At 36.1% G+C, this 22,015-nt stretch overlaps 1 protein-coding gene across 1 annotated transcript; it reads left to right on the forward strand.

The window, feature by feature from the left end:
* The first annotated feature begins 375 nt into the window (after positions 1 to 375).
* Positions 376 to 20,957, forward strand: STAM (signal transducing adaptor molecule (SH3 domain and ITAM motif) 1). Its single transcript, XM_010001219.1, has 13 exons — positions 376 to 443; positions 7,791 to 7,866; positions 7,962 to 8,057; positions 8,588 to 8,736; positions 9,031 to 9,098; positions 10,607 to 10,799; positions 11,111 to 11,205; positions 12,317 to 12,405; positions 14,188 to 14,275; positions 17,214 to 17,268; positions 17,606 to 17,759; positions 19,250 to 19,425; positions 20,485 to 20,957. Exons 1-13 carry the CDS (start codon positions 376 to 378, stop codon positions 20,729 to 20,731), a joined length of 1,554 nt encoding a protein of 517 aa, XP_009999521.1. The 3' UTR covers positions 20,732 to 20,957.
* Positions 20,958 to 22,015: the final 1,058 nt, after the last annotated feature.

The raw sequence follows: 22,015 nt of genomic DNA on the forward strand, positions 1-22,015 counted from the left end.
GGGATAGCACTCAGTGCTGATGTATGTTTTGTGTTTTGTAGATTAAGAGGTGAATATTATATGAAGCAGGGAAACAAAGTTCCAAATGGAAAAAAAAAGCTTTTGTCATATTCTGGGTATATCTTTATTGTGGGAAAACAGCCCCAGAATATATGCTTACTTCAAGTCTAAAGCTATGACTGCAAGTGAACATTTGGAAATTAAAAGAATTAGGTACAAGAGTTTTAATATATGAATTTATTAAATATAGATATTTGCAATGCATTTAGCAACATACGAAGAGGTAATATTGCAACATCTTTCTTGACAATTTTGTTTGCAATATTTTTTTTTTATTTACTTATGTTTTATTCATCAGAGAAAGCAACCAGTGAGATGAACACTGCAGAGGACTGGGGCCTCATCTTAGACATCTGTGATAAAGTTGGACAGTCACGCACAGGGTAAGTGACTTGAGAAATTTCCTTCCCAAACTTAAAATTTTGTTATTTCAGTCTCATACTCAGGTGTGAGGAATGACATTTTTATCTGGTATAGATTTTTGCTACAGCTCAATTTACTTAAATTTATTACAAGTAAAAGCAAAATATATGGATTTTCTGCTCAGATATTTTGCAGTTCTTCCTTCCAGGTTGCTAGCTGATCTGTTAACTTTAGAACTTGTGTACAGCATCTTTTCACTAATGTAGTAGAAGAAATAAACTGATACGTTTTAGCAGTGTCACTGTAAACTCAGGAGACTTTGTGTGGGATTTTTCTTAAAGAATCATAATCTAGGTTGGAACTGACTTCCAGAGGTGAGCAAGTCCAGTCCTCCAGCTCTAAACAGGTCTAATTAGATTAGGTTGCTCAGAACCACGTCAGGTCTTGAATGCCTCTAAGGTCAGAGTTTTCACAACAATACGGGCAGTATGTTTCAGTATTTCAGTATTTACCCTTGCAGTTTATTTACCTCACAGTAAGTAACTAAATAAATAATCCTGCAATCTTATTACAATTTCTTCTGTTGGAACTTGCTTATTGCATCTTGTCCTTCGACTTTGCAGCTCTAAGAAAGAGTCTGGCTGTGTGTTCTATGTATTTCTTGAATAATTAGTTGTAGAAAGCAGAAAGATACCCTTTTAGTGTGCTCTTCTTAAAGGTGAAAGCAGTTCTCCATCTCTCCTGGTATGTGACTCTTTGACCATTCTGGCAACCTTCCATTTGACTTGCTGCAGTGCAAACTTACACTGGTGAGACCCAAACTGGACGCAGTACTCCAGATGTAATCTTGCAAGTGTTCAACAGAGGGGAAAGATCACTTCTCTGGCTCAGGTGGCTGTGCTGACCACTTGTTTGACTCAGGATGTGGCTGGTTGTCTTTGCTGCCGGGCTGCACTGCTGATACCTTTCACTCAATAGGACCTGCAGATCCTTTCACGTGGAGCTGCTTTTTAAGTCAGCTTCTGGCCTTTGCTAGTGCAAACCCACCAAAATGCAGCATCTTGCCCTTGCTCTTGTTGAACTTGATCAATAGTCCTCTGGTCTTCCAGTGTATTGATTGCTTGCCCCAAATTAGCTGTTGTCAAGCGAAATTGCTGAAAGTGCACTGCCTCCCATCATTCAGCTTATTAGTAAAGACATTTAGCAGTGTTGGTCCCAGTAGAGATCCTTGTGGACCACACTAAGTATGCCTGCGAGCTGGAATTTGCACCACTGCTGACAACCTTTTGAGCTTAGGAGGCCAGCAAGTTTTCAACCCATCATATCATCCTTGTATCCAGTCCATATTTCACCAGCTGGGCAATAAGGAGACTATATGAGCTTCGACTGTTTGTCAAAACTTTGCTAAAACGAAGTTATAAGGCATCAGTTGTCCTTCCCTTGTCCTCACCACCAGACCACCAATGTCTTTGTCACAGAAAACAATAAGGTTCTGTTTCTTTACCTTGTTTTGTGAAGCTATTCTCTGACATCAAGGCTTTGATTAATGTACACTTTAAAATTGTGCTATTAAATTAAACACATCTTAGTATGGGCCACTAATGCTCCCATTATTGATTCTTCACTGAGCTTTCTCACATACTTCATGCTTGCACTTGTTTTTTGGACATGAAAACCTCAAGTATAATTTGTGTTATCAGATAAAAAGTGCAGTTTAAAGGCATTATTTCGGTGTATCTATAGTGTTTTTCATTCAGTGTTATATTAGGCTTTGGAAATGTTTTAAGTGCATCTTGTCCAAGCATTCCCTCTAACAATTTGGCCATAGAATAGCCTTAAAAAGAGACTTACGCCATTGCTGCTGTTTAGTGAAGGGATTATCTGAGAATAACTTGGATTGATTGCTTTGTATAAGGGTTCAACAACAGAACAAGGAGGGGTTTTTGGGGTGACTTTCCTTCTCCTCAGAACTGGTGCGAAAAGAGGAGTGTCTGGAGGAACTTCTGTTTACACATGTTGATACTTTATGAACAAAATAGAGATGTACAAATATATAACTGTAGTACAAGTCACTGATAAGGTGAAGATTGTTATGATAAAGGGAGGTGATTTAGAACCCGTAGCAGTTCCCTCCCGTTGGGGTCGCTGTTGTGTGTGTGAGTATGGGGAGTGAATTCTGTATTGAGAGAGAAAAGCAGGGAAGATTTGAAGATGGAAGTCTTAGCGTGTTGAAGGTAGCAGAAGTGAGGGCTGCTGGGCTGGAGGGCAGCAGGCACACACCGCGTGGGCGGCTCTCTCAGGGCGGCGAGTCTCAGTTCCCTGCTCTCTGTTCTTTAAAGAGCAGTTACACTCCACCTCTGAGATCTCACGAAGACCTGGCAGGCCACAGCACAGTGGTGTGCCCCATAGCTACTAGCGAGTACTGGTCTCCTTTTCCACAGAGGCAGAAGTCCCCCCACTGCCCTGTGCTGTCCGGTGACTTCTTTTTAGGTTAGGGTGAGTTTCAGGTGCCGCGATGCATTATCTCATCTGCATGCCAGCCCTGGCCTAGCCAGTTTTGAGTCCTGGGGCAGAACACGCCACCCACAGGCAGAGGGGGTAGACCCCTTCAGCAAGGAGCCAGCGTCTCAGGGCTTTGTGGTTCCAGGTGCTAGAGGCACCGTGCAGGAGTGGTGTCCATTTAGTCGCCCTTATATGTTGAAGTAGCTTTATGGGAGATATATCTTTTTTGTGGTAAGGGGCACGCCTTGTAAGCCTGTAGGAAACAGTATGAGATGTCAGACAGCAAATTCCCACCTGGGACTTGTGTTCCAAAGAGCAGGTTTGCAAATAAGCTTATTCCTTGGGATTAGAGATGGTCTCAGGAAAGTACTTATAAATAGCATGGCATAGTGAGACTTCTGTGCTGCCCTGTATAACTGTAGTTAAGATAACAGCTGCCAAGTCGTTAATAATGTTTCATGTTAGTAAAAGTGCATCTCTGCTCCATGTGTGTTTTGATGGTGAGCCTGTAACAATAACAGTATTACTGAAGGCTTCAGTATTCTCTTACTCAATGAAAGCATTTCATAGGCATAGACAAGCATAGGTGATTTAGTCTGAGAGCATCTTAGCCCAAACAGTGCTCAAATGTATGTAGTTGCAAAGGACGGCTGCTTGGAAATAACTGACAAAACTAGAGAACTTCTGGTAATGTCGAACTGATTTTTTCTGCGACAGCTGTAACTTCTGTTATGGTTTGTGGGTTTTGTTTGTTTGGTTTTATTTTTGTGTGTGTGTGTTTGTGGTGTGGTTTTGGGTTTGTTTGTTTGTTAGTGGGTGTTGTTTTTTTTTAATAGCAATTTTATCGCTGCGACTTCAACCTTTGTAATACTTAGACTGCTTGTAAGATACTGCCAGTTGTCTTGTTGCTTAAATGCAGATTCTGTTAAAATTTGCTGTTTCTGAGTTTCCTATGTTTTGATGGATTGTATCATGTCATAAGAAGGTAAAGCAAGACAAATTTCGCTATTAAGAAGTTTAAATCAGGCTACTCTGAAATTCTGCAGTTTAAGTTCAGGTGACAGGGATGCTGGGTTCTGCTTTACCCTTCTACCAATTCTGGTTTGATACAAGGTGTCTGTTACTGTTATTGGCAAAATTTCGAATTATACAATGTCTACTTTATGGGTTTTCTTTGCCTGCAGCGTATCAGATGTAGATCATCTTACACCTGAAGCCACAGTAGACTAGAATGACTTTTCATTAAGTGACACTTTTTGTTCCATAGTGTTACATGGCACATTGTGTCATTTGGGTCTGCCAACAACTTGTTTGCATCCTGAGAAATTGTTGGAAATGTGGTATGCTACAAAGTTACTACATATTCTGAGAAATCAGTTACAGTTCAGTAACAGATTTGCTACTGTTAATTTTTACATTGTAATACCTTGGCTACAGAGAATCACCAGTAGCTAAATATTGTATCTTTCTTCCCTTAATTCAACCAACTAAAACAGATTTTAGCAAGTTCAAACTCTTGCTCTATTTTCTCTATTTTTTTGTGATTTTCAAAATCTAATTAATAAGAGTTGATGCAAGAATTGTAATAGAAAACACTTGAGCAGTACATTAATAATATTTTAATTATATGCCTTTTTAAAAAATAACATAAGTAAAGAATTACCATATGTGTGGAATTAACTTGACACTTTCTGCATGTTTTATATTTCAGGTTCTAAAGATCATCTAAAATTTGCCTAACTGTGAGACAATTGACACGTGTTTTTAATCTCTGAATTTCTTTTAGGAATTCTTACAGCCCAGCAGTTGCCTATAACGTTGTTTGCATCCTATTTTTTTGGAATATAGATAATTTAGTGAGCAAGATGCCTTTTCAACATGGAAACATGATTTTAAAAAAGGCTTTATTGTTAGAAGCATTATTTTTTTCCTTTCTTTCTCTACAGCATTATTGAAAACTTGTTTATTTTAAGAGATTGGGTCCTATTTGACTGACATTTTGAATCATCTGACTATGGGAAAGGTGTAGATTTTTGCAGTGTTGTTTTTTTGCAGGGAAAATGCTTACAAAATTGAATCTGTAGTTTATCAGCTCTGACTGAAGCAGCATAAAAAGGGAAAATTAAAGGCTACATATGGCATAATTTAGCCTGTAGTGCTCCTGCCCCCCAGCCACCTTCCTTCCTCAGTCAGTGTACTGTTAGCCAGTTCCAAAGTTTGTGTTTGGTTCTGAGATGGGTTTATCTTTTCTATTAATCTATGAGATGTAGCAGTCTTTACATCTGAAACTATAACAACTTCAACTTTTCTCCAGAAAAACTACTTGATGGCTGAAAAAAAATGAAATTGGCGACTGGGAAAAGACACCAATGGTTGAGAGTATAGAACTGTTTGTTGCAGCACGCTCTGTTGGGGATGGGTGGGGTACTGAAAAACTGTCATTGAGAAATGGTTTGTCAGTATTGCTGCTTGCCTAACTTTGTCCTGATTCATTATGGGTTAATCATTGCCTTAGTGAGTCATTATTCTGGTTAGCTGATTCTTCTTGGGTTGTTTTTTGGGCTTGTTCATAGAAGAGGGAACAGTAAAATTGCTTACTTGACAGTCCTCCAAACTAAGGTATATTTTTTTCTCCCCTCATCTTTCCCAATATCAGTAGCATTTCACTTAGTCATTGCAGTGTATGTCTAAGAGGCTGACCAGAAAATCATTGACTACATAGTTTCTAAAGGAGCAAGGAAGAAAATTCAGACACCTGTGTAGTCTTGACCCCCACAGTCAGTTACCTTAGACTGTAAATGAACAGTAAATTTCTGAAAATCTATGAAATGTGTTGTGCAGAGTAGTATTTTAGATTCCAATTGCTGTTAATTTTGTCTTTGCTAAATAAAATAGGCTGAAATACATTGTTTTACTCTGTAAAACTGAAACTGAAATTTATTGTGGATGTTTTTAAAATAGATTAGTATATAATAGTATAGCTTCTATTGTATCTTGACCTATTTTCACCCTACTGATTTGTTATTCCTCACTCATTGTGCTGCCTCTGAAATTTTGATTGTGGAATCATTGGAGCAGAACTGCAGCCTAAGAAATAGAAGTCTCTCCTTGCAGGGTGCCTGCCTTCCCTCTGATTTCTGCATAGGGCTTCTCATAATTTACAAACTAAATTGTATGATGAATTAATCTGAAGTAAAAATAAGGATTACAGTTATGTCTAAAAGAGGGATTCTTAGTTGGTGTGACAAAACTCCGGTGAGCTTGGATTTTATTTTTTCTTTGGGTGTAGATGAAATAGAAAGATTTTTTTTAAATGTTTGAGTATGTTAAAACAGTAACACTCAAATATTCATAATTCCTGTTAAATAAATGTGCCATTAGATGTTTTTAGGACATTTTTATAACTTACTGAGGGGTTTCTTGGGTTTTTTACCTTTCAAAAGTTGTACTTAACACGTAGAAGATCATTTGGTTTTGAGGCTTTCTTGTTACTGTATTACTTTTTAATAAGTCTTCGGAGTCCTTAATTAAAAAAATCTTAGGTTAGTGGTCCTGTTCCTCAACTGCTAAGCTCATGATCCTGTATTGTATGTTTATAAATGCTGGCTTAGCATTAATGGACATGTAGATTTTTGTGCTTGCACTCATATCACATAAATTAATGGTTTAAAAAGCAAGTATTTCTGAAAATTTTAGCATGCATTATTTTTCAATCAAATTTCTTAATGAGACCTCTTGGATAATTAATAGCTAACAGGCCTTATAGCCTTCATTTGTAATAATTGGTTATATGAATTTATACACTGAGTGATATGTCATCTTGCTGTGTGATAGCGTTTTCTATAATTAGTACTACTAAATATGAAGTGGACATCTCTGTAAAATGTAGACACTGCCAAATATAGTATAGCCTAGCAGTAGTGTAACCAATACCTAAGTTTCATGTTAGTTCTTGAATATCAGCTCAGTAGAAAAATAATTTTGCTTCCAAAAAATGAAGTGACTATAAGTACTCCAGGAATGCATAAAATCTCATAGTTTGAATTTACCTTCTGTTTTCCTCTTTTCCTACTCATTCTCCTTCAGGCTTACCTTTTCAATGCTCTTCAACAGATAATGCTTGTATGCCCATTGTAATTCCTACGCCAGTCTTGCTCAGCCTTCCACCACCTTTAAAGATAGAACAAATTAACAGAAAGTCACACAGATTTTAGTATGCTAAACTATGTCTGAAACTTCCATTCAAATTCTTTTTTAACTTTCCTTTTGACGCTATTTCTATCTGCCACAACATAGGTAAGACTTGAATTCTGTTTTTTATGGCTTTGAAATTTTGATGTAGAATGTCTTAACAATTTTTTTTAGCACTTGTTGGTTCATTGCATATCTTCTTTTTAAATTTTATTCTGTAGATTAAAAGAGACTCTGAGGAATGTAGTGGTGGTAACTAAAAAAAAAAAGGTAGCAAAAGGGTCTTGGTAATTGTTATGCAAGCGAATGTTCTTAGCTAAGTACAATAAATACAGAGGAGCAGGTTTATGGACTGCAGAGAATTACAGCTCTTTAATTGTAAGGGATGTTGTGCATTTCTGGAGTATTTACCTTTTGTAGTTACTGAGAATTACTGTAATGTAACATAATTGGGAGGTTTTGATAATGAGGAAAGCTACAAATCCTACAGATAGAAATGGCTGCAACTGTTAATGGTGTTTGGTTTTTTCTATGTTGCACTTACAAGCTACTGAATAATCTACTGACGATATTCAGGAGAGCTTGCTGTCTGTTAATCTTGTTGTGCATTGGTATGTGTGTGACAGGAAATGTTTCATTCTATTCCATTTTTTAAATCTGTCTTGTGTTTTTAGGCCTAAGGATTGTCTCCGTTCTATTATGAAGAGAGTGAACCATAAAGATCCTCATGTTGCTATGCAAGCATTAACAGTAGGTTCTTTTTAATGTAGTGCTTTTCATTCCTGTAAAGTTATATTGCAAAAATAAATTTAAAAAATTCTACATTTTAATATTTCTTTTCTTAGCTTCTAGGAGCATGTGTATCAAACTGTGGGAAAATCTTTCATTTAGAAGTCTGTTCAAGAGATTTTGCCAGTGAAGTAAGCAATGTGTTGAATAAGGTAATGTATTGCATTATTTATACAATTCATAGAAAACCTAAATCAGACATTAAATTGGGGTGGAATGGAATATACTTTTGGAAGACTGAAAATTTGGTGGTGGGGAGAAGTATACAAAATTACTGGGAGGACTGTGGCTGTGAGAAAGAACTTCCTGAGTGCCACTTCACATTACAGTTACTTACATATTTTGTTCAGGGAAGGCAGATGTTAATTTATAAGTATAGAAATTAATTTTATTGCTAAATAACAGAAATGAAACACTTAAGTACAGATGTGAAATGGAGATAATACAGGGCTTTTATATAACCTGTTTTACTCTATTTTGGGCCTTCTACGTATTCTGCTAGTACAAACACAATGCTGGTTTACTGTTCTCACTTTCTAGTAAAGATAACCCTTCGTGTTACATTTGACTTCAAGATAAAGTCTCTAGATATTTTGTATTGTCAGTAATATTATATTATTTGAAATTAAGGAATTAAGAACAGGTTCCTACATTATTTAACTAGTTAATACTATGTTTGCAGGGTCATCCAAAAGTTTGTGAAAAGCTGAAAGCCCTTATGGTGGAATGGACTGATGAATTCAAGAATGATCCACAGCTTAGTTTAATATCTGCTATGATAAAAAATCTTAAGGAGCAAGGAGTTACTTTCCCAGCTATTGGTTCACAGGTGTGTTAAATTTTGTACCTGTTCTTGAAGGGTGCCACAAATTCTTATTTATCCTCAGTTTTGCATTTTGCAGTTTGTAGTCTTGGATTCTGTAATGTGTTTGGCGCACAAAATGAAATCTCTTCTGTCTTAATAAAACATTCCTTTGAGGTGTGAAATGCTCTGCAATCTAGAAGTCTAAAGTATATGAGATGAATACAGATGAACCTTGTCGAATTTCCTTTAACATCTTTCACTTTTTCTTTTTTCTCTCCACTTTTTAACTTTCACTAGGCTGCTGAACAGGCAAAAGCAAGTCCAGCTCTAGTTGCCAAAGATCCTGGTACAGCAGCCAACAAAAAGGAAGAGGAAGATTTAGCTAAAGGTGAGTTGATGTGATGAGTATATTGGTAAATATCAAATAAAGCAGGAACAAATATTCACATAGAGGAAGGAAGCAAAATAATATATTTATGGATTCTGGTTTTGATTTTTATTCCTTTCTTTTTGTACCATTCCTGGAGGGTCAGAAATTAAAACTATTCTATGGGTAAAAAATAGGAAAAGTTCCTGGTTTTTATTTTTTTCCCTTGCTAAACTGCAACAACACAGTAAAAAAATCTAAAAAATTTCATGTTAATGACATATCAAATGTTCCCATAGTGGAGTAAGTAAGTTCTGCTCTTACATTTTCCCTCTTCCTGGGGCAAATGAAGCGCATTCATTTGCAGTTTGAACATTTGATGGAAGGAGAAAATAACAATTATAGTGGAAGTTACATGCAAAATTGGATTCAGTATTTTGTGTATAACTTTAAACTTTTACTCCTTTGAATAGTGCTTCTGTAGTATACTTTAAGGCTTTGATTGCTGTAAGCATTAAGTGGCTGTTAAATGTCTCACTGCAGTCCCAGTAAACAAAACTAGGATGGTTTCTTTTGATATACTGTTGTACTAAGGTATATTTAAAGGCCATGTAATGATCCAGACATGTGTGAAGAGTTATTCTTAGGGTGGTTTGATCTTTATGGTCTAGATAACTGTTTTTTGAGGTCGAACTTCAGCAATGTAAAGACATCGAATGTTAGCCCTTGTATGTAGCATGGCTTTGGGCTTTAGGTTGTAACACTGTATGAGTGAAGTTCTTGTGCTCGTAGTTGGTGGATGTTTGCAGTTTCTCATCTTTTTTTTTTTTTTGTTTTGTTTTTGTTTTGTTTAGTTATTATCTAGTATAACATTGCTTTATTGAAATTGCTATTAGCCCATCTGTGTATGTCACTAATGTTTTCTGCTCTGGCCAAAGGGGTCAGAGAAGTTCTTGAATGTCTGTTCTTGGAGATATTCAGGAGCTGTCTGGAATGGTCTTGGGCAGTCAGCTCTAGGTGGCTGTACTTGAGCAGGGGATTGGACAAGATGACCTCCAGAGGTGCCTTCCAGTCTCAACCAGTCTGTGTTCTTCTATGTCTGTGAAGTCAGGTTAAGAGTCCTGATCTAACAGAGAAACAGGGTGTACATGTTTATGTTTTGACTGATCTGGAAAAGTTGAACATTATGTAGATACTACTGAGAATGTAATACTTCACACCAGTTCAAGATAATAATATAAAAATAAAAAAATTATGACTTCACTCTGTTACGTGAAGTTCACTTCATTTGTGCTTGAGTGCTATTTCTTCATCCGGTCCATGTTGAAAGCCTCAGTAAATCTATGGGCAGAATTGTGCTCTCTCCTTGTAAAGCATCGGTTTGGTTTTTACTATTATTTCTAAGTGAAAGGCAGAACTGATCATGATGCAACAGGAATGAAATGATACTGAAAGTTTTCAGAGGTACATTTTCATATAATTAAACCCATTTTTATATGGAAATTTAATGTGAGTAACTTCTTTTGTAGCTATTGAACTGTCACTAAAAGAACAAAGGCAACAACAAACAACACTTTCCAGTTTGTATCCAAGCACCTCAAGCCTTTTAACAAATCACAAACATGAGGGTCGAAAGGTTCGTGCAATCTATGACTTTGAGGCTGCTGAAGACAACGAATTAACTTTTAAAGCTGGAGAACTTATAACTATCCTTGATGACAGGTAAGTTATAGAGAATGCCTACTGTAAGTATATTAGTAAAAATAAATTGAAATTAATTTTATCTCCTATGCTGATGCATACATTGGAGTACAATTGCAGTAAAAGATATTTACATATTAAATACTTCAGTTATCTCCCAGATTTTTTACATACAACTGTAACTGCATAAAGATAAAGATTTCTGCCCATATATAAATTGTGTTTATGTACAGGCAGCATAAATGCTTTGTAAAGAGCAATTCTTAAGAAAATTCTATTTGAGTATGTTTTTTTTAATGTATGAGGTTTATAGTTGTTTTTTTTATCTTTAGTGATCCAAATTGGTGGAAAGGTGAAACTCATCAGGGTATAGGATTGTTTCCATCTAATTTTGTAACAGCTGATCTTTCTGCTGAGCCAGAAATGAGTAAGTAACACTACATTTATGTATACATGTTAAGCCTTGCCATGACCCAAGGGGTTATGGTTCAGTTGCAAGTTAATGTGATATTTAAAGTAAAACTGAGGAGCCCTTGTTGTGCTCTCAGAAACAACAGTCATATCTTTATGTGTCAGACTAAGGTTGCCCAGGCTGGCATCTGCTGAAAAATACGATGCTGTCTACTGCTGAATTTCTCAGTAGCTTCCTTGAGACTCATTTAACAACTCCATTGATACCCAGACAAATGTAGGCAACAGCAGGTTTTTCTAATTTGCCTGGTTACCTATGTACTGTTGCTGTGGGTGTGTCCATAATTGAAGGATTTTTTTTTTTCTACGTACTGGTTACTGCCATCTGTTTATATAAATCTAACCTACTTTAACTATTTATATTAAAATAATAAATACTTGACAAGGTTTGAATATGCTAGAATTGATTTCTGTAAGTCTGATGAGTTTGCAAGATTAATTTCTTGTGATCTTATGCATATGCCAATGGTACAAGTGGGTCAGCAGAATTATGTGCTGTAAGAGATACCTGTTCACTATATTAAGACTAGCTGGTAAGAGTAGTATAGTTAAAGTATTATTTGACAGCTTTTTTGTTGTGGCCTCCACTAAAGAGCAATGAGATGCTCTTGCAGGTATTATTTGATAGAGAAAGAATAGCAAAATTCAACAACTTTCAGTTCTGTATTTTGTTCTGGAAGAAAAGAAGGTTCCAGTTTGTCACAGATGCTTTTACTAGTTTTCTGTTAAACCTGACTCATTAGTCCTGCTTCTTCCAATCTCACTCTGTGCCTTAGTCTGTTTTCCTGATGACTTACTGTTAAGTATGTTATGTGCTGGAAGACTATGGTAAGGACGTTTACTTGCTAAAATATATTTCTATGTGAACTGATCTGTCTTTTACAATTTATAGATATATTTATGTAAATTGTTTAAGTCTGTGGAGATTGTTTAGGCCTTCAGAAGTCTACTATGTACTAATTTTTTTACATTTTCACAGTAGATGTTTCAAATGCAAAAAACTTAAGCAACATGCTAACTTAAAACATTTTTGCCATAAAAATAAAATCTGTCTGTTTATATTACAGTGAAAGTTGAGAAGAAAACAGTGCAATTCAGTGATGAAGTTCAAATAGAGACAATAGAACCTGAGCCTGAACCAGTTTATATTGATGAAGTAAGCATGATAAAAGTATCGAATTTCAACTGCTGGTACATTTAAATAAGTGGTGTTTAACCTTTTCATCATGTACTTCAAAAGCAATTTGAAATATCAGGAAAACATAATCAGAAGAAAGTGGGAAGGGAAAGTTGATATACTACTACTACTACAAAAAAAAATCTGCAGTATTCTAATTTGTTCATGTGTCTTGAAGTTCTTGGGCATCTCAGAAACTTGATTTGGAAACTGCATGCCATTTAGGCCCCTATTCCAGGATTGTACAGCTGTTCACCTCCAAACTAGAAGCTTGGTTGGAGTGACACATTTGCTTTCAAGTTCTGCTTTAAGTCCTTCAGGATATCTCTGTGATACCCATAGTGAATGCTGATTTAGATTTATTTCCGGAATAACCACCACTGTCTCTTTCCTTCTCTGAAAACTGTGAGCTTTTGGCTGCCCTTTAAGTAATAATTAATGAGATTTGTGCAATCTCGCTGCAGTAATTCTGCAAGGTTCCCAGCGACTCAGCTTAGGATGTTTTTCTCTGCCTTTTTCTTTCTGATTTTATGGTGGGTTTTTTTATGGGGGGTTGTTTTGTTTTTGGTTTGTTGTTTTTTTTTTTTTTTTTTTTTTTTTTTTTTTTTTTTTTTTTTTTTTTTTTTTTTTTCCCTTCCTTTCTCTCCCAGGAGTCTTAGGACTGTTCTGCGTAATTTTTTGCTTTCTCTCATGACTTTGCATTTCTTTCTTGACTAGAATTCTGTCATTGTTTTTTGAAGCATTTGCCTTCCTGAAGTCCCATGTAATTCCTGCCATAAATACTCTTCCTTCCAACAGATTTAAGTTTGTAATCTGCCCAGTTTATCTCAGGCCTGCCCTCAGGTGCCTTCCAGCTTTTGTCTTCTGTTATTCCCTGTTAGTGTATGTTTTAGTGTCTTGTTTTGTTTTAAAATTTTTCATAGTATAATTTTTAAGGAAGTACTTAATTTGTCTTCTTCCTGCCTTTCCTGGGGTTAATGAGGAAAAAATGTGGTTTTCATTTCTGCTTTGATACAACCTATATAAATCTGGACTGTTAAAGGCAATTTATTTGATAGCACTCAGCTAAAAAGTTATGTTTAATCATTTACATCTAATGTTTGGTTAAGCAATATAGTTCTCTCCAAGACATAGTCTTAAAGAGTTTATGCTTGTTAATTTTCCCCCTTTTTGTATTTTTGTATATGGATTGCACTTAAACTGTTTAATCAAGGATGACTTATTCTGAAGTCAACTGTGTATCCTCTCCAAACATCATCTTAAAGAAACCCTTTCATATATATTAGTAATGACCTTGTTCATGTGCTCTGATGGCCTTAGAAAATACAGGATAAATTTTCAGTGAATTTAGGTTTAAGTTCTAATTTATTTTTAAAATGCTGTTTTCATGTATTCTGTCAAAACATTTGCACTAATCCCACTAGGTGGTAGCATTGTAGTTTAATAACTAGAATGGAAAAATAGAAACTGCTTAGAAAATATTGTTAAAAGGACTTATATTTTTATAGGAGTAAAGGTCTATTCTGCTCATTACACTTGTTTCTACTAGTAATTTTTATCATTTGGGTTTTCCTTTTTCAAGCATCTTCATTTCTGTGAAGTAGCATATGTGATTTGCATTTTCTTAAAGTTAGTCTAGATAATTTCCAAAGCCTGAGAGATCCTAATGGCTATTTTAAATAGCTGCTTTAATTTATTATCCTGAAAGTGTTAATTCTCCATCACCCCACATGTACCATAATTATACAATTTGTGTTTTAGGATAAAATGGATCAGCTCTTGCAGATGTTACAAAGTGCGGATCCATCTGATGACCAGCCAGACCTCCCAGAATTGCTTCATCTTGAGGGTGAGAAAATTTCGTGGGGCTTTTTGTTGTTGATATCCTGTCTAGCAATTACCTGTATCAAAACAAACTAAAATTAAGCTGAAACTACTTCAGCTTCATCTGCACACCACAAGCATACCTGAGAAAAGGGCCTGCGTAGTAATTATCTTCTCACTTCCTGTTTCATAGAATCGTTGACTTGTAGAATCATAGAATGTATGGAGTTGGAAGGGGCCTTTAAAGATAATCTAGTCCAGCCCCCCCTGCAGTGTGGAGGGACCTTTTTGACTAGATCAGGTTCAGAGCCTAGTCGAGCCTGACTTTGAATGTTTCTAGGGATAGGACATCCACCACATCTCTGGGCAACCTGTTCCAGTGCTTCACCATCCTCATTGTAAAGAACTTCTTCCTAATGCTAAATCTAAATCTGCCCTGCTCTTTAAGACCTCTTCCCCTTGTCCTGTTGCTACACACCGTTGTCAACAGTCCCTCCCCAGCTTTCCTGTAGGCCCCTTCAGGTACTGGAAGGCCACTATAAGGTGTCCCTGGAGCCTTCTCATCTCCAGGCTGAACAGCACCAACTCTCTCAGCCTGTCTTCCCAGGGGAGGTTCTCCAGCCCTTTGATTAGTTCTGTGGCTTGTCTCTGGGCTTGCTCTAACAGGTCCATGTTCCTCTTGTGTTGAGGACACCAGAGCTGGACACGGTACTGCAGGTGGAGCCTTATGAGAGCAGAATGGATGGGCAGAATCACCTCTCTTGATCTGCTGGCCACACTTTTTGATGCAGCCCAGGATGCGGTTGGCCCTCTGGGCTGCTAGTGCACATTGTTTGCTCACGTCCAATTTTTTGTCCACCAGTACCCACAGGTCTCTTTCTGCAGGCCTGCTCTCTTATCACATCATCCCCCAGCCTGTATTGATAACAAGGATTTCTCCTACCCCCGTGCAGTTGGTCTTGTTGAACCTCATGAGGTTCACACAGACCCACTTCTCTAGGTTGTCCAGGTCCTTCTGGATAGCATCCGATCCCTCTGGCATATTGACCACACCAGTCAGCTTGGTGTCATCTGCAAACTTGCTGACAGTGCCCTCAATCCCACTGTCTATAGTGTTGATGGAGGTACTAAACAGCACTGGTCCCATTACGGACGCCTGAGGGACACCACTTGTCATCCCTCTCCATCTGGACATCAAGCCATTGACCACTACTCTCTGGATGCAGCCACCCAGCCCTTATTCACTGAACAGTCTATATCTCTTCTTTGTTAAGAAACTGGCAGATTCTGGGTATATCTAGAAGTTAATTAGGCAAAGTTGCACAAACTTGTAAGCTTTTGGATAGCTCCCATCTTTATCCACCTATCTGGTTCATCATACCTGTAAATGAATCCTGTTTTAGGAACTGCACATCACTGATATGTCTGCGCATATTCTTGTTCCACTAAAGCTGAAGGAGGGTAAAAAGAAACATGAATTGTTTTATTCTTTCAAGTACCAAATGTAGTTACAGAGTGTTGACTTAAGAAGTGTCCAGGACAGTGGCAAAGAAATTAAAAGTGTGCTTGTCAACCAGCGTCCAGCTATGGTTTATATTAGGATCTTAATTGAAAATGCATTGTGAGATCATTTAGAACAATTCTGAATTTTGTATTAAATTGTGGGACTACTCCTAGAAGCTGAAAACTGTAGAGTAAACAGATGATCACTCTGCTCCGGTAGGCCTTGTGTAGTTAGTATTTTTGGCATAGTTTCCAGGAATTTCGTTATAGATGTGTGTTGGATCTTGGGTTCATGCCAGTGGTGGCAGGTGCTGATCAATGTTTGACAAAAAAACCCACGCTTCATCTTATACGTAAAAAGTAAGCAGAATTTATACCAGGTCTTACATCTTTTCCCAGCATTTCTGCCAATGTGTTACTGATCCAAGGTTCAAAGAAGCAGATGGGTGCCTTTCACACAACCCCTCTCTTTCATCTAGCATTGCCTTCAAGGAACACATCAGTCATGCCCTTTCACCCATCATGGCCCAGAGGCTTTCAGGATATTCTGCATCTTTAATTTGGGAAAACGGAGTGAAAAGAGTGTTCCAGAGCTGCTTATAATGCATTTAGGTCAACTTTGATGCCAGAATCTTTTTTCTCCTTTCTCATCTTGAATGTTGAGTGACTCTTGGGATTAAACACATCTCTTGATTAGTAAATAGTTCATTGCTTGGATAAGTGAGCATATTTTGCATTCTAGAATAGGGCTAGACAGTAGTAACCCCTTTCAGCTTCCTTGGCTGTTTATTTTACATTTGACAAACTCAGTCTTTTTGTTAGTTAACTGTGGTTTGCTTGACAGTTACCTGAACCCCCTGTCCTTGTGCTGAGAGTTTCAGGGGGTACATTTTTCTTTATTCAGTGCTTTTCCATTCTACTTCTCTTAAGTTTTTATGTTTTTTGCACGTGTTATTAGTTTGAAAAAATCCCTCTCCCCCAAGCAGTAGGATTCCAATGCAATAACAATGTGCTGTTAGTATCTTTGATGTGCAGATGACTTGAATTATTGCAACCTGTTTTGCAGTAATGTTAGCTGAGCATGTGATTTAGTTTGAAGTGGCAGATTTATTCCCTGAAGAGGGTCCTTTCAGATTCACTTGAACATTTTTGTGAAAAATAGTTTGAAGTTTTATAGTCCCCTGATGTTAAATGTGTTTTGCTTCACTGTATTTTTATTTTCTTTTTAAAATTTACTTTTTAAAATGTACCACTGCTGAAAACTGCTGTGTCTTATTCCTAAATTGTTCATGACACTGCCTCTGTTACTATAGCTTTTTTGGCATACAGCTTATAGTAATGATATATTAAAAAAATGCATCTACATGTTTCTATGTGATAAGTTTTTATAAAGCTTCTTTATGACTTGCAGTATGGAAATTTTTATTACTTGGATATATTTTAATGTCTTTCTGTTCTAGCAATGTGCCACCAGATGGGACCTCTCATAGATGAAAAGCTGGAAGATATAGACAGGTAAAAAAGTACATGAGTTTTGAGTAAAATTAAGATTCATTCTTCGAAAGACCTCTGTTTTTAGTTAATGATATCTTAATAATTTCTGTGAATACTGGCAAAGAAAATAAATGTATTTATTAGTAGCTTTTCATCTGGGAGGAAGTCTGAAGGGTTTTTTTCCTAGTTACATAATATTTTATAGTATTGTGTTGTTCAAAATTATGGCACTTGTCAGGCATCACTTCGAGCAGTGAGAGTATGTTCCTTATCACACCTTGTGAAAGTTTCCCTGTATTGTTTGTTCTGTACTGACATCATATAAAATGTAGAATAAGCTGGACAATATATTTTCTAGGAAACATTCAGAACTTTCAGAGCTCAATGTTAAAGCAATGGAAGCTCTCTCTTTGTACAACAAACTGGTGAATGAAGACCCAATGTATTCCATGTATGCAAAACTACAAAATCCACAATATTATATGCAGTCATCTGGTGTTTCTGGCTCTCAGGTATGTATGAAATCTTTAATAACCATTGACATTATCAATTACACACTGAGCTAGGTTCATTTCTTTTAAATTGTTAGTGATAAACAGTTTTTCACGTGAGCTGACTTTTTCCAAGGACTTGCTCAAATGTTTGTTTTGTTGTTTGTTTGCTTGGCTTTTCTTACAGTATTCTCTACATTATATTAGATAGTAAATTATCCATGAGCCAGCAATGTGCCCTTGCCACCAAGAGGGCCATGGAATCCTGAGGTGCATAAGGGAGAGCATGGCCAGTAGGTCAAGGGAGAACACTTGCTGTTTTCTTTTTCTGTTTATAGGAATATGTAGCATTTAAAATTGTTTTTTCAATAATTTACTTTCTTTTAGAGTGATTAAAAAGAAATTCCAACCAACTTAATACCTATTCAGTATTACATAAACATTGAAGCACATTTAGTTATTTAGCTTCCCACAGGTATGTACTTTCTTCCAGTGGTTTTTAAAAAAGTTTTTCCAGTGTCATTAAGAGAAACGTTATCTTTTGTTCATATATGATAAGCAATCATGTCATGACCCTGTCAAATAGTTCTAATGTTTTATAAATGGGCATGTGTCTGGGAATTCTTAAAAGGAAAAACTGGATTTTGGGATGAAGATGAATGAGTATAAAGTTCTGAAAAGGTAGGAGGTCTCATGCCTTTACTGCCTGCTAAAATTATTTCATATAAATATGTCATCTGAGATTCATGGATCTTAAGGTAGGAGGGCTGTATTTTGTAAACTTACATGAACTCAATTTTGCATGAGACCTCATAGTAGTTATTTGTGTTAAGCCAAATAATTAATAGTTGAACAAAAGCATAGAGCTTAGAAATTCAGTCTTGATTTAGAATACTAATCACACATCTACTAGGAAACTTTTCCTCTTGCCAATTGTAAAACATTAACTTATTTTCAATTGAAATTTTTTTAAGACCTATTTTCCCTTCTGCCTTACTCAAGTAATTTTACAGTTGCAGGCTCAACAGTTACATGAAATAACAGGTTAACTGACAACATGAAAATAATAATGATTGGCTTTTCATTTTAGCCATTCTACTTAGTGAAAGTTATCTGGGCTTTAAAAAGTAGTCTGCTTTGGGCTGCTAAATGATACATGATCTTAATCCTTCAGTATTTTCATTCAAAAGTAGAAGCTCGTTATGAGTTATTTTATGTCTTTATGATTTTCTATCTTTATGAGATAGTATGAGTCATGAAAATGAAATTTGGAATACAAGTTTTCCAGTAAACTATTTGCCCTTTTTGGTACTGGAGCCTGAGGTTAGAAATGTAAATAATATCCTTTGGAAATCTGGTAATTTTTTCGTACTGCAGCACTTAATAGAAGACAATAAGTTGCTTTTATTAGTACAGCTGTAATAACAGATATGAGAGACTGTCTTTAAGTTCTGAAGTCAAATATGAAATACCAAATTTTATTTCTAAAATTCTTTTATTTAATTTCCTAGGTTTATCCAGGGCAACCTCAAAGTAATGCATATTTGGTGGCAGGGAGTGCACAGATGGGCCATATTCAAGGCTATAATCTTCCTCCTGAACAACTCTCTTCTCTCAGCCAAGGCACAGTTACTCCATCTGCCAGCTCAGTACTTCCTGGTCAGCCTGCACAGACATCTTACACAAAGTAATTTTAAAGTTTATTTTCCTATTCAAGTTTAAATCTCTTTAAACAGAAAAGACTACAGATAATATTTAAAGGAATTTTGGAGGTTTTTTTCTTACAGAAGTATAACTTTATACAACAGAAAGATACTTTAGTGCAATTATTTCCCATGTAGTTTTTATTGGTGTGGTGTATTTAGTAAAAATTCCTGACAAACCTCAAAATTCTCTGCTGTTTTTACAATTTTTATAATTTTCTCTAGTTTTTAATTTTTAAAAAGAAATACACAAATTTAGTATGTTTTTAATGTAAAAGAAAAAACAGAAAATTAGATATGACTGATGATTTTGTATTTTAGATAACTTAATATACATTTAACGATGAAGATTATCTGCTGCTCTAGCTAGCTTTGCATTAAATTCTGACACAGTGTATATTGTATTACTCTTTCCAAATATCTGACTGTGGAAGCATGGGAAGAATTCTGCTTATTTTGGAAAATAAGGGAATGGGCTATGAACACTTAATAGAACTTGTGCGGGTTCCCCGTATAAAGCAGATACAGGTGGCCTTTTGGGTAGATGAGCAAAGATGCTTAGATGTGACTAAGCTACCTCTAATATGATTTGGGGTTTTTTTTCCTCTCTGTATAAAGTAATTTTATTTCATAAAGTTGGGAGAGACATCCACCTTGATTTATTAAAGCATCTCTTAGTCTCTATCCCCCAAAGCTACTTACTTGGAGTGATAAGTCATATATGGATAAACTGGCTTTCTGCATACTTCACCTGACTTGTTTTTCTATTTAAATCAGTTCCCTAGATTTTTTGGGGGGTTTTCTTCATGAGCAGCATGGAAGATAGATGGAATTCCATATTGCAGATCAAAATAAAACAAAGGTTATGTTCACAGTCTAGTTTTAGATCCAGTTTATAAATATTATAAGTATGCAAGGTATCCAGAGTTACAAGATTTTTGTGTGTATATATATAGAATAGCTGAAGAAGCAATAAAGTGTTGCTGATCTGTTGGTAAATTGTTTGCTAATTCAACTTTTTTTTAATTTATTTTTTTTTTCAGTACAATGGTTGGCTCTGTTGCTGGAAATACTTACTCTAACCAAGCTTCAGTGTATAGTCCACCGCCAGCTACTATTGATGCTGCTTATCAGAATGCTGGAACTAATATGTCCCAGGTGCCAAACTATAACTTAGCATCTACACCTCTGCCACAGACAGCAGGCAGTCAACAAGCACCTCCACAACAACCACAGCCTCCACCACCTCAACAACCACAGCATAGTTACTCACAAAAGGCTCTGCTATAGGATCCAGGACTTCTGATTCTTAATCTTCTTTAACCTCTGCTAAAGGCAGTTGACAGTTCTATGAGTTTCTTCCTTTAACATCTTACACTTTGTTTATCCTCAGCTTAATAAGAATCTATCTTGGTGAACAAGTTCAATTTGCACTGACTTTTTAGGATTTTTTTTTTTTAATTTTGCAGAGGAACGGATATATTTAGGACATTTAATTCCTTTTAAAATGCCTAAAAAGGGGTACAAGATTATTTATGTCTGGTAAAATTGGCTAGTCTGTGAAAACTCAACACTTACAAACTGTTGTGGCATATATGTTATGTAAATATAGTGTGTGATTGCAATAGTGGCCATTTCGTATAGCTATGGTGATCATGTGAATATATTTAACACAAAGTTTAAAAATAATTTACTATTTTATTTTAATCATGAACTGACAACCATGTTTCATAGTTTTGTCTAGTTTTATGACAGATGTGATGTCTTCTTCCAATGCAGGAAAAGCAGTAATTCTGCATATCATGATTACATTTACAAGCTAAGGTCTATATATGAAATCACAAACTTAACTGGGTCTAGGTTTCATTACTTCTTGAATTGAACACAAGTGTGTCATGACTATTAGATGGCTTACCTACCAAAGTAAACTTGTTAACTAGGAAGTGATTTGGGGGGATAACAGCAAATTATGATTCTGCTTCAGATATAATTAATAATTTAAAACTACTATTCAGAGGCTGCTAAACATATCATGGGACCATGCAACAGATCAGGATCTTGCATTTTGTCATGAGAAGCACGTAATTTATTTTTTCCACATTGTTTTTTACAATGAGAACCAGAACTGTATTTTATGTTTGTTGGTAGAGATTACACCAAAGACAGAGGAGTTAAGATGGAGGAGAAATGATGGAGTATTAAACTGGAACACACAACATGAATAACACTACTTTATTCAAGTCTTCTTAATTAGAACATGGAGAATTATGGACATTTAAATCACTTTGCTGAACAAACCTTCAGGGCTTTATTTTATCTCTTGTGGCCTTGCTTAGCAATTTGTTCTGTTTACTGTTCTTACACAAACACTTCTGCCTTAAACATCTATTTCAATTTCCAGTTGTACCATTTGAGTTTCTTAGCCCTCTATAGTGTGAATAGTTTATGAGGCATCTTAATTTCATTCACTTCCAGGTTACTTTGAATTATCTTCTGCAACAACAAGCATTAGCCTTTTTAAACCCTTGCATTTCTCAGTAACTTAGCCAGGTGGCTCTATAAGGCACGATACTT

This window comes from Chaetura pelagica, unplaced genomic scaffold (genome assembly GCF_000747805.2).
Source record: "Chaetura pelagica isolate M959 unplaced genomic scaffold, ChaPel_1.0 scaffold841, whole genome shotgun sequence".
Lineage (NCBI taxonomy): Eukaryota > Metazoa > Chordata > Aves > Apodiformes > Apodidae > Chaetura > Chaetura pelagica.